The sequence below is a fragment of the Bidens hawaiensis genome, unplaced genomic scaffold (genome assembly GCF_021521415.1).
Source record: "Bidens hawaiensis isolate Kalapana, Puna unplaced genomic scaffold, B.hawaiensis_p1.1 tig00001685_1, whole genome shotgun sequence".
In the NCBI taxonomy this organism is placed as follows: Eukaryota; Viridiplantae; Streptophyta; class Magnoliopsida; order Asterales; family Asteraceae; genus Bidens; species Bidens hawaiensis.
Window position 1 is genome coordinate 3680995 of NW_027491095.1, and position 12443 is coordinate 3693437.

At 35.3% G+C, this 12443-nt stretch overlaps 2 protein-coding genes across 2 annotated transcripts; one reads left to right on the top strand and one right to left on the bottom strand.

Moving 5' to 3' along the window:
* Positions 1-4593: 4593 nt before the first annotated feature.
* Positions 4594-6788, top strand: LOC143591677 (large ribosomal subunit protein uL16-like). Its single transcript, XM_077071821.1, has 4 exons — positions 4594-4658; positions 5690-6191; positions 6284-6365; positions 6552-6788. The coding sequence occupies exons 1-4, from the start codon at positions 4649-4651 to the stop codon at positions 6618-6620; spliced, it is 663 nt and encodes a 220-aa protein (XP_076927936.1). The 5' UTR covers positions 4594-4648; the 3' UTR covers positions 6621-6788.
* A 1420-nt stretch (positions 6789-8208) lies between these two features.
* Positions 8209-10442, bottom strand: LOC143591688 (desmethyl-deoxy-podophyllotoxin synthase-like). The gene is made up of 3 exons (XM_077071828.1): positions 9768-10442; positions 9138-9623; positions 8209-8846 (listed from the first exon to the last, which is right to left on the bottom strand). The coding sequence occupies exons 1-3, from the start codon at positions 10167-10169 to the stop codon at positions 8226-8228; spliced, it is 1509 nt and encodes a 502-aa protein (XP_076927943.1). The 5' UTR covers positions 10170-10442; the 3' UTR covers positions 8209-8225.
* Between the last annotated feature and the right edge of the window lie 2001 nt (positions 10443-12443).

Consider the following 12443-nt stretch of genomic DNA (forward strand, 5'->3'; position numbering starts at 1 on the left):
AATAAATAAAAATAAAAATCAAAATACTATAATTGTAGTTTGGAATCAATTAATTACACATTAAAAATTTAACAAATACCCTAATTGAAAATTGGAATCAATGACACATTAAAAATAAAAAATTTAACATTTAATTAATTTAATTGAAATCTGGAATGAATTGTATATTAACTATTAACCATAGGAAACATAGGAATTATCAATTAAAATATTAATTAACATTAACAATTAAGATTAAGAATTAAACATGCTATCATAACAATATAAAATACTAACCTAGGATAATTAAACATACTATCCTAACAATATAAAATACTAACCAGAAAAAACATCGATTGACGGTAAAACAACCATCAAAGTGAAGATCTGATTAACAATTAACATGGATCTACTCATCGATTGACGGAAATCATTTCCGGGATGTAATTGAGTATTCCGTTTATCGTCGATTGCCCTTATTTAGACGAACGACGGTGTCAATTGAATATGCCGGATCTAATCAAATCATTGTCCGATTGACATAAAATAAATTAAACCGACTTAATCATCGTGACTCGACACTGGATCCCAAGCTTTTAACAAATTCATATTACCATGAAGGTCGAGGTGCTTAAACGAGAAACCACCTGCCCGAAACAGTAGCGCACATGCCATGGCTCGTAACTTTATTGAATCCACGCATGTTCCAAACATCTGACATCTCTGTAAGTTAAGACACCTAAGAATCCAACATAAAATCAACACGCTCCTCACATTCCAATCACTGGTAAATACAACGTCATTGACATATAGGAGATGTATTAACAACTACTTGTTATGGCTAAGTACAATTCAACCCCCCCCCCCCCCCCCCACCCAAAAAAAAGCTCCGTAAGAAGTCGTCCGTTTCATGATTCTGGATAGCACTTCCATAGCAATAATAAATAGAAATGAAGACAACAGATCACCTTTCTAAGCCCATGGTAACCAGTATACTCTAGTGTAGGTGACATGTTTACCAAAACTGATTGCAACCTGGTTCAAGAATACTCAAACGAGAAGTTCATTTGATTTATGATTAAATCCAAAAACTACCAAATTTAGTGAATCATTGATACGGTTTATTCAAGAATAATAGAATATAGACTTAAAATAATAAATCTTTCTTATTCTTTTTCTTAAACGAGATTACAGTATATAGGAAAACAAAAACATAAAAAAAGAAAAAGATAAACAATAAGGAAACATAAGGATAAAAATAAAAGATAAACTAATTAATAATAATAATAAAAATAATATAATAGGATCGTATCAATCAATCATACACCTTATCAATGTAACTTTAAATATTATACCTTGCTTATTAGACTTCCGCAACCACGAGATCAACTCAATAACTCATTAAACATCAGAGGCCCATCCAATATGCTTCTATTTGTAAAAAAAAGTCGACTGCTTTTCGAAATCAATTCTCTTATCACCCTCTTAATTCTACAAACCAAGACCTTTAGACAACCTTACTAATACTACACACATGATGAGTCAATAATATCACATAAACACAAGGGGTCCTCTACTTTTAGAATTAAAGCTATAAACGGGAAATGGCACTCATGAGTTTATTAGCCGGAACTAAAGAAAATCATTGAAATTTCTCAACAAGTACTCTTAAAAAATTAAAACAGTCCCAACACCTTTCAAGAAATTTAAAATAAAAAACCATAATGTCCCGGAGCTCTATCCTCGTCATAGTCCCAGACCACTGCTTTTTAACCACGGACCAGGAAAATGCCTGAACTAAAGGATCAGCCTCGGCTTCGTCCAACATCGACAAATGTGGACAATTCAGAGATGGTCTCAATGCTTCTAGCTCTTCAAACTCTGCTGCAAAAAAAATGAACACCGTATCTTTTACGATCATAGGATTTGACACCCATTCTCCATTAATATTAATACCTTGGGCAGGGCATTCCCCAAGAACACAATCCATTGAAGTGTAATGCAGAATGCAGACATGACAAACATATCACGTAACTAATATTAACTCGTTAATTTATTCCAAGTTGATTCCAACATAAAGCAACACCGTTTTATTATCTTGTTATTATCTCTATTTTATATAATCTTGTTTTGCCAAAACTCACCAAATCCTCTAAAATTAAAATATTTGCTAACCAAAAAACCGAGTAGTAAAAGTCGAGTTCATGGTGATGATGATGATGGTGGTAGTGACTGGGTGCTCAGAGCAGTTAGGAGGTGGCGGCGTCGGCAAAAAGGGTGGTCATGTGAGGGTGGTGGTGGTGGTTGGGGGGGGGGGGGGGTGACGGTGGTGGTCACACAACGGTCATGTTGTGGTGTTGAGAAAATAAGGTCAACGATGAATAGAGTGAAAAAGAAAATGAATAAGGGTGCGAAGAAAATGTTTTGATGAAATGAAATTCGTCATGTAATTGTTGATTCCATTAAATTGACAAACCAAACACCCATTTTTCATTCTCTCATAAAGATGCATTTCATTCCACATGTCATTTATGTTTACGAAATGTTACCTTATTTAGACCATTAGATAAAGTGAGGAACCCTCGTCTTTAGCTGGTATATGGCCCGGTTTTATGATGTAAAACATGTTATTGAAGCAAGAAGTAATATCTTCCTTTAGTCGTAGAGACCGAGTAAAAGGGAAAAAAAAGGGTCGATCGCTCATTACATCTGTGATGTTATAAAGTAAGACATTAAACACCTATTGACCCATGAATCCATGATAATTGAGTGATTACTTTTGTAAAATAATAAATACTGTTGGATGAAGATGATTGGGTAAGTTAGCGGCCTACCATTTATCCAAATGACCTTTAAGTAACGAAAAGAGAAAAAAAAAAAGAAGACAACGTTGGAGACAAATCCCACCATAAAAGATACTGTATTACTTTTTGGTTGTTCAAATCGTTATTTGGTCAATTGATTGCAACTTCTCTTCAAACTCATGCGACAAAAAGTTAGGAAACTCATATACAATCTCCTTTCAAATTTGCAGGTTAAGAAAACCATAATATCAGACTTTTTATAAGAAACAGTAATAGAGTTATAGTGGTTACAATGAATTAGTAAGTAATGAAAGTTTTATGGTATAAAAAGTATGCACGAATTATTCTGTAGTGTATGTGTATGTAGGAAGTTGATTCACTTGCTATTAGAAGAAATAAAATAATTGTGTACAAAATGAACAAAAATAATATAACACTTACAAGCTTTATATGATCGAGATGATTCAAAATTTCAAACTGATATATTGGTATAACGAAAATCAAGTGAAAACAAAATTCAAACGCTAGACGTCTTATGGCAGATGATCCAGTGTTTACTAATGCACCACCTTTTAAAAGTTTATAACCTCTTTCATGTTTATAAATTTGTTATTCAACCGTATAAAAAAAACCTACAAATAAAAGTGGTTAGAGAACTCAAACTTTACTGATTTACTCATGAAAAATCTTCTCTTCTTTTTACAATAGAGGTGGGCAAAAATCTAGAACTAGACCCGAACCGAAACCAGTTTTTACATGACACGCGGGTACAAGCTGGGTTTCGGTTCCTTAGAAAAATCAGACTCGGAAACCGGATCCGACCCTGACTCACAAGTACCGGTTCCACATGTACCCAGTCAAAACCGGACTGACCCGGCCCAAAACCTGGTAAATTCCTAACAAATCCGGTTAATACCTGACCACACCTATAAATGGTTCCTGAAAATACCTGATTTGTGCCCCTTTATCTATACTATATATAATGTATAAAAGGAGGGCAAATTAAGACACCTTAATTTTAAGGGATTTACAAGTCAATCAATACATGGTACAACCTTTAATGCATCTAGGATAAGGGCAAACTTGTCAACTAAAAAAGTCATATACGGTTATTACATAATAGTTACAACATTGACTCCTTTACTTTGCTTAACTTTTGTAAATTTTAAAAATAGTTACAACTATGATCCTTGATCTTTCACTCTTATATTATTTTTATTTTCATTTTTAACTTAACCTCCCTCATGATTTTTAAACATTAATAACTTTTTCATACGCTAATATTTTTTTAAAGAAATTACACCATAAAAACGAGCATGTTTTTCTCTTTAATTTGAGTATCATATTGTTATAGTTTGTTTCATTTAAAAAAATAACATTTTACGTAAGGGTGTTTGCGGTCTAGTTACGATAATTTTTAAATTAAACTGTGAGTCAAACCATCAGTAACTGGTTTTTGTCGTCGAAAAAAGCGAAACGGACCTTTGAAAATTGAAAACGACCGGCCAAAAGTTAATGAATTAAATCAACGGTCAATCAAACCAAAGACCGGTTTGACGTTTTTCGGTTTCAAATCGAATAACGAATACTCATAAACTTATTATATGATTACAAAGGTATGTATTTCTCGCTGCATAGCGCGGGCACCCGTATAGTACAGTATAATTTATAACTTTTATATTATTATAACATGTGAATCATATCCGGGCTACACAGCCATACAAATTAGAAACCTATTGCATAGGCCCATGGAAGCCCAATGATACAAACCCCTTGTTGCCCCATGCTATAAATAGCATTTCGCATGATAAGTCTAGGGGTTGTGTGGTAGAACTGAGCCGGCAGCAACAAACCTCATTACCGCCATGGGAAGAAGTAAGTTGTCTAATTGATACATCTTTTCAATTGATTTCAGATTCAATCATCTGTTGATTTGCGGCGGTTTATTGTATGATAAGTCTTGATTTGGTTACTTGTTAGTGAGATTAGGTTTTGTTTTAAGCTTGAATTGTTAGGATTTGTGGTTTAATTGATTAGAGATGCAATTGATTTAGTAGAATTTGTCGTTTTTACCAGATGAAATTGATGTTTGTTATTTGTTTTGTGTATTGTGATTTGCTGTTTTTTTGTTATAAAATTTTGAACTTGTTAATTGTTTGTGGGATTAAGTTGTGTTTTTAGCCTGAAATGTTAGGTTTTGGTCCTTTTCGATTGTAGCTAATCAAATCATTTTGTTGGTTGTTTTTATGCTGTTATTGATGTATTTTGTGGTTTAATTTATTCAAGATCCAATTTTTTTGTGTTAAATTGATCATTATCAGATGCATTTGGGGTTTGTTATTGTTTTGTGCAGTGTGATTTAAGGTTTGTTTAAAAATATTTATTTTTTAGTTGCTAATGACTTCATGATTTTAGTTATTGTTTTGAGCTTGCATTGTGTTTTTGAAAAATTATTTTATTTTTTTAGTGAATTGTTGCTTGCTAAATGTACTGCTGGTTCTATTTGTGCAATTTTTTGTGTTTATGTTATTTTCATATACTTTATTGTTATTGTTAGCTGTATTTTGCCTTTTTAGTGAAATGCTGCTTGCTAAATATACATCTGGTTTTGATGATGTAATTTGCTGTTACTTTGTTATTTTTATGCTCAACTGATATTGTTAGTTGTTTTTGATGATGATATTGCATAGTGTATTTACTTTTTATTTATGTTAAAAGGTTTTATGTGATAAGTTTTTGCTTCCTGTGTATTTTGGTAATCTATCCTTGTGTTACTGTCAATGCTGTTTTATTGAAGTTGCTATATATCATAATGATGCAAGACCTCTACAAGTTATGTTTTCACAATCTAATTTTAACCATATGCAAATAAAACGATATTTTTAACATTCAAATCCATGTTACAGGACCTGCTAGATGTTACCGCCAGATCAAGAACAAGCCATACCCAAAATCCCGATACTGTCGTGGTGTCCCCGACCCAAAGATCAGGATCTATGATGTTGGCATGAAGAAGAAAGGTGTTGACGAGTTCCCCTACTGTGTACACTTGGTAAGTTGGGAAAAGGAAAATGTTTCTAGTGAAGCACTTGAAGCTGCACGTATCGCCTGCAACAAGTACATGACCAAGTTTGCAGGAAAAGATGCTTTCCATTTGAGGGTCCGGGTTCATCCTTTCCATGTGCTTCGTATCAACAAGATGTTGTCGTGTGCTGGAGCTGATAGGCTCCAAACAGGCATGAGGGGTGCGTTTGGTAAACCACAGGGTGTTTGCGCACGTGTTAGCATTGGTCAGGTACTGCTTTCAGTCAGGTGCAAAGATGGAAACGGTCAGCATGCTCAGGAGGCTCTTAGACGTGCTAAGTTTAAGTTCCCTGGTCGTCAAAAGATCATTGTCAGCAGGAAGTGGTATGACTTTGATTGTTTAATCATACGACTTTATGTTTTATTTCGTGTTTTAGTTTGAATGAAATGGATTAAATGTTACTTGTTTATTGCAGGGGATTCACTAAGTTTAGCCGTACTGATTATCTTCAGTGGAAGTCTGAGAACCGTATTGTTTCTGATGGTGTTAATGCCAAGGTAGTTATTTTGACAATGCATTTTTTTGTTTTATAGTTAATATTTGTTTGTATATTGATGAGAACCGTATTGTTTCTGATGGTGTTAATGCCAAGGTAGTTATATTGACAATGCATTTTTTTGTTTTATAGTTAATATTTGTTTGTATATTGATGAACAATAACTATGATTGGTTTATTGTAACAGCTTTTGGGATGCCATGGACCTCTTGCAAACCGTCAACCAGGAAGAGCTTTCTTAGATGCAATTGCTTAAGTTTACTTTTTTCTTCAGAAACATCTTGGGAGACATTGTAGTTGAGTTTTGTTTGGAAAACCGTACTTTTTTGCTTTGTTTTTGTACTGGAATGACGTTTATTTTATCGTGTTTTTCAGTTATGGTTGGATTACTGCAATGTGTTAATGGTTATGTTTTGAACTTGAATGCACTGTGCTTTGATTTATTTGCTTATGATGTCAAAGTTAATTAAAGTACGCCCTGAGTTGTTACTAAAGATGCAAAAAATGCGAGTTTGTATTGGCTACCACTTATATAAGTCTTAGTGCCTTACTGCCTTAGGCTTCAAATTCATCGACTTTTTTGGGTTTTGTTTTTTCAAAAATACTTTTCTTGATTGTTTTTAAGTAGCATTTGCTATCAATGTATGCTTATGGGACCTTGAACAAAAATTTATCATCACCAGCGAGTCTTTGTGTTTAAAAAACATGTCTTTATTTTGTGATGTGATTACTACATCGACCGACCGTGTCTTTAGAGAGCACCTCTCTTATCATCAAATCAGTCCTTTTAACAGTTTAGTCTTGCATGCTACAAGTTTACACGCATACATCTGTTTTTTTTGCAACAACTTACATGTTAAAAGTTTAAACATATACACATTTGTCAAGTTACAGTTGCTAGATTTCATAACTAACGGGATGTGATCCTCATACACCACCCCCACATGTCTATATGACTCGTATAAGCTTATACGAGCCGTATAGGGTACGGATGAATGACAGAGCAAAAAAACAACTTTTTGCAGCCTATGCGACCGTATACAAGATTACAAGCTGTATAGGCATTGAATGACTTGTATTGCTCCCGACAAACCATAAAACCTATACAGACTACCTTTTGACCAATGTTAATCGCTGCCGGAAAATGACTGACTATACAAGCCTATACAACCTTATAGTGCTATACGACCCGTATAGACTATTGTGTATGGACTATTATAAAATGTAACATAATATAACCTTAAACTAATGTTCTTCGGGCACAACTACAAATTACTTAGCCAAGCTTGTTATATAAATATTAATAGACAATTTATTTTATTCTAAAATATCATATCATTTAACTTTTCAATATAAAACATAATTCTACGGTGCAAACAAGATAATATATATGGATGATGGCTATGTATGACGTTAAAGTCATAAAGTGCATATATTAAATATATGGTCATCAAAAAAAAAAAATCAAAAATATTGTATATACGATGAAGGCTACATATGATGTTAAAGTCATATGGTCATCAAAAAATAATTTCAAAAAAATTGTCTATACGGCCCTACGAGGCACTATAAACGATGACCAACAACATCATACACAAACTGACACGATTCAGGTGTTATACGACTGTATATCCCTATACGAGCCGTATAGGGAAAAAAATGGTGTGTGAGGATCCTAAGCCTAACTAACACAACGGTTCAAAGTTTCAAACCATAACTATTCAAAATTCAAACCAATACTTGTGAGTTGTGAATTTGTGATACCTACAAAGGAGGTTTAGCTTAACTTTAACAAACATTACAATCATTATCTTAGATATGATTCTAGCTTTATATATCTTTAGCAATATACATGAGAGCTTTATGCAGGCAAAGGATAATAAGCTGTAGGTACCAAATGCAAGTCCGTTTTTCTTCTAACAGTCACACCAAACGATTCACTCATGTCAAGATCTTCACTTATCATTCCATCAGGCAATTTCCAGTCAAAATGGTAGAGCAATTTAATAAGCGGAAGGTCAACATTCGCTAATCCAAACGATATTCCAGGACACACTCTCCTTCCACCACCAAATGGTATATACTCATAATTAACTCCCTTAAAATCTACTGAGTTATTTAAAAACCTCTCAGGATTAAATATTTCAGGATCCTTCCACCATTTCGGGTTTCTATTAACAGCCCATGCATTTACTATAACTTTGCTTTTGGCTGGTATATGATAACCATTTATGTCACATTTCTCTCTGTTTTCTCTAGGAAGTAACAAAGGTGCTGGAGGGTGTAATCTTAAAGTCTCTTTAATGACCAACTTTAAAAACATTATTTCTTGAATACCTGTTTCATCGATCGTTCTTCTTTCGTTGACAACTTTCCTTATTTCGGATTGTGTTTTTTCCAATATTTTTGGGTGTTTTAGCATTTCCGACATTGCCCATTCTACTGTCGTAGAAGACGTTTCACTCCCACCGCTAAATATGTCCTGCATTACATAGAATTAAGTATTATAAGTAACACATAAATCATAATACATCAATATCTATTTCCTAATTCCTATCTTTCTGGTTATCTTATTAGTATTTTTTGTGTCGTTGTACCATATTATACGGGCCATTAAATTTGACGAACCAACTCATATGCATGTATAAAATATTGTGGCCTGTATGATGTACCAATTTGACACATTATATGACCTCGTATGACTATTTTTTCCATGTCATACGACCGTGTGATATGTTACTGGTCTTTGTGTAACTGCAGGTTATTTACTAACCAGGATGATTGCTTTGATGTTAGCTACAGACAAGGGAAAGTTGACATCACCACACTTCTGAAATCTCAAAAGAACATCCACAAAATCTTCATCTTCATCATTAACACCAACATTATTATCCGCCTTTTTGGTCTTGTGTTCCTCAATAATGTTACCAACAATTTCCTCAAACCTATCGCGTATCTTCTCAATTTTTACCTTAAATCCAGTCACTAAAGGAAGCAATGTTGAAGAAGGAAAAAGATCTGAAACATTGAATCCTCCAGCTGCAGCCGAAGCTTCCTTAACAAGCGCGATAAATAAGTCTTCATCTTTACACTTGTTTCCAAATGCTGCTTTTGCTGTAATCCCATATGTTAATGAGAAAATTCTTTCACTAAGATTGATTTGAGATCCTACATGTTCTTTGATAGATTTGATAAACTTTGAAACTTCTTCTTCCCTTGTGGGCCCAAACGATTGGACGCGCATCGGACTCATAAGCTCCTAATATAAAATAATGAAAATCCCGTTAGATATTGTGTATTTTTGATCAACTATTTATATCAGTACAAATGTAAAGTGAGTATATTCCAGCTATGGTAATTAGTTATATAACAATAACCATAACTAATATATTCTCCACAATACCTGACTGCAAATCTTGCGAACGCGTCTCCAAAAGTCTCCATACGGTGCAAAAGTAAGGTTTGTAGCACCATTACATATCACACTAGAAGCATAGATATAAGGTCGGTCTGAAAAGTTTGAGTCATGAGTTTTCATGACTTCTTTTGCTATTTCAGGTGAAGACACAACTATAACCGAAAGTTCACCGAGTTGCAGGTGCATCAACGGTCCAAATTTGTTGGCTAACTCGCGCAACCGTTGATGGGGAAGAGCGGTTCCAAGATGATGGATACTTCCTATGATTGGTAGCTTCCATGGGCCAGGGGGTAGATGTGGGGTTGACTTTTTTGTTAGTTTCAGTAACATTAATATGAATATGAAAAATGCAAAAACAATTTGGAATGAGTGAAATACATGCTCCATTAGGCAATCTATTCTTGTCCCTATAGATTTTTTTTATATAGAGAAAGGTGTATAGTAAAATCCTAATCAGATAAAGGTATATATGTAGATGCTTTCGGTTGATTTTAAATGTTATTTTATATTAAAATAAAGTACATTCTAGTTGTTATTTGTCATCCTGCAGGGTGAGTTAGTAAACCATTTTTGACACAATATTAAATATAAAATTGACTAATAATTGAAGTTCCATTGTGTTAGTGCCCAGCCTGCAGGTTTACTTGTTGAGGGATCAATAACTTGAACGACTAACTCCTATGTGAACGGTAGGTATACATGAAAAGATTGAAAACTGGGCAAAACTTAGAAAAAAAACATGAACAAAGTCGCAGAGTATTTTATAATATGTCTTATTATAAATTTGCAGTTGTATTCTGTTAGTTTATTTTGACCCAAATTAACATTGTGGCTACATTTTTCTGTTTATTTTAACGGTATAGTTGACGTGTCAATGACCTTGACCAACATTAACTTAGTATAAGTCACCGTCTATGTAACGTTTGATACAACTTTGACATATCATGATAAATTTGCTGATCACATTGGAGTTTTATCTAAATGTTTGTCAGCATATATCTATTTTAATTTTTCTGCTTCTATCTCGTGTGATACGTGACACATTGCAATCTTGTCTTGTGTGTACTACAATAAAATACATATAGGATAAAGAGGGGTTGAGGCAGACAAAATACCTAACAGGAAAATGTACATTGTTTGACCATGTAAGCAAGCTGTCTAATACTGAAGAGGTATGCACCCGCCTTAACATCGAGCGGGGCGGGTCAACCCACAAGATATAGACAAGAGGCTTGAAATCAGGATGTCATGAAGACACAAAGCCAAAACCTATGCGCGTGGCGCATATCACATATGCTCACGCATATCACATATGCTCACGCATCACATATGCTCACGCGTATCACATATGCTCACGCATCATATATGCTCACGCATATCACATCTGCGCGTGGCGCATCTGCGTGTGGCGCATATCACATATGCTCACGCATCATACATGCTCACGCATATCACATCTGCGCGTGGCGCATCTGCGCGTGGCGCATATCACATGCTCACGCATATTACATATGCTTGCGCATATCACATATGCGCATGAAACATCTGCGCGTGAGAATAAAGAGAAGACCTCGCGCATCCCCAGGATAGGCGCATATCACACATGCACATAATCAACCACGTCCTTATCCAAATCAGGATAAGGACAACCATGATTGTGCTCATCAGACAACCTTCCAGAAGGTATCCTTTAAGGAATAAAGAATATGCTGATGTTGACAGCTGCCAATGAAGGGTGGACAACTCAGCAAAAACCATGTGCTACCACGTGATTGCACATGGGTCAGGTGAAATACCTTGGTCAGAGAATAATCAATGAAAAAGCACCAGGTGTCCTAAGGACACGTGGCGCGAAGCAATAGGAGGAGGCCAAAATGGCCCTAATTGGGTCTGAGCCCAATCATTGGAAACCCTAACACTATAAATACCACACCACCTCCACAAGGGGAGGTAAGCAAGAAAATACATTCTAAGTCCTTACTCACTTTCAGATTATTATTATCTTCTCCTACAATATCTTATTCTCACACCGGAGGGTTACCCCAAAGAGGACCCCTCTGTCCCTTTCTGAGGGGTAAGTTCACGGTGCTGCTCGTTTTGTAGGTGGAAGAATTCATACTCCGGAAAACCATCGGTGATATAGCATACTCATACCCGAGGAAAGTTGATCGTCTACTAGTAAGTCGATCCACGTTTCTTCATTGGCGCCAACTGTGGGACAACGGCAACAAAACCACTATCTCATCAGTTCTCTCTGAAAATCTTTACCATGGTTTCCGGTGTTCGAAACAGCGATCAAGTTCTGGAGGATAATGAGCTTGAGGATGTTAATGAGGGACATCAGTTTCTGAGGGCGCCGCGCGATACTGCGCGCACCACCAGTAACCATCCCTTCATCACAACACCTCATAGCCAGACTGAAACTCCTCCAGACGATCTCACGTTCCAAAATCTGACTGGTGCAAAACAAAAAGGACCAATGGGTCCGGAAGTTGAAACCAATGACCCTAAAGAATGGCTCATAAACGAACAACGGCGTTTAATGGACAAATACAATGAGCTGTCAAACACAAAAAGTTAGCCGACTTAACACAAAGGCTCGCATTTGATAAACAAACCATTCAGGGAACAACAAAAAGGGCGCGCGCGCCGGAAGATGGT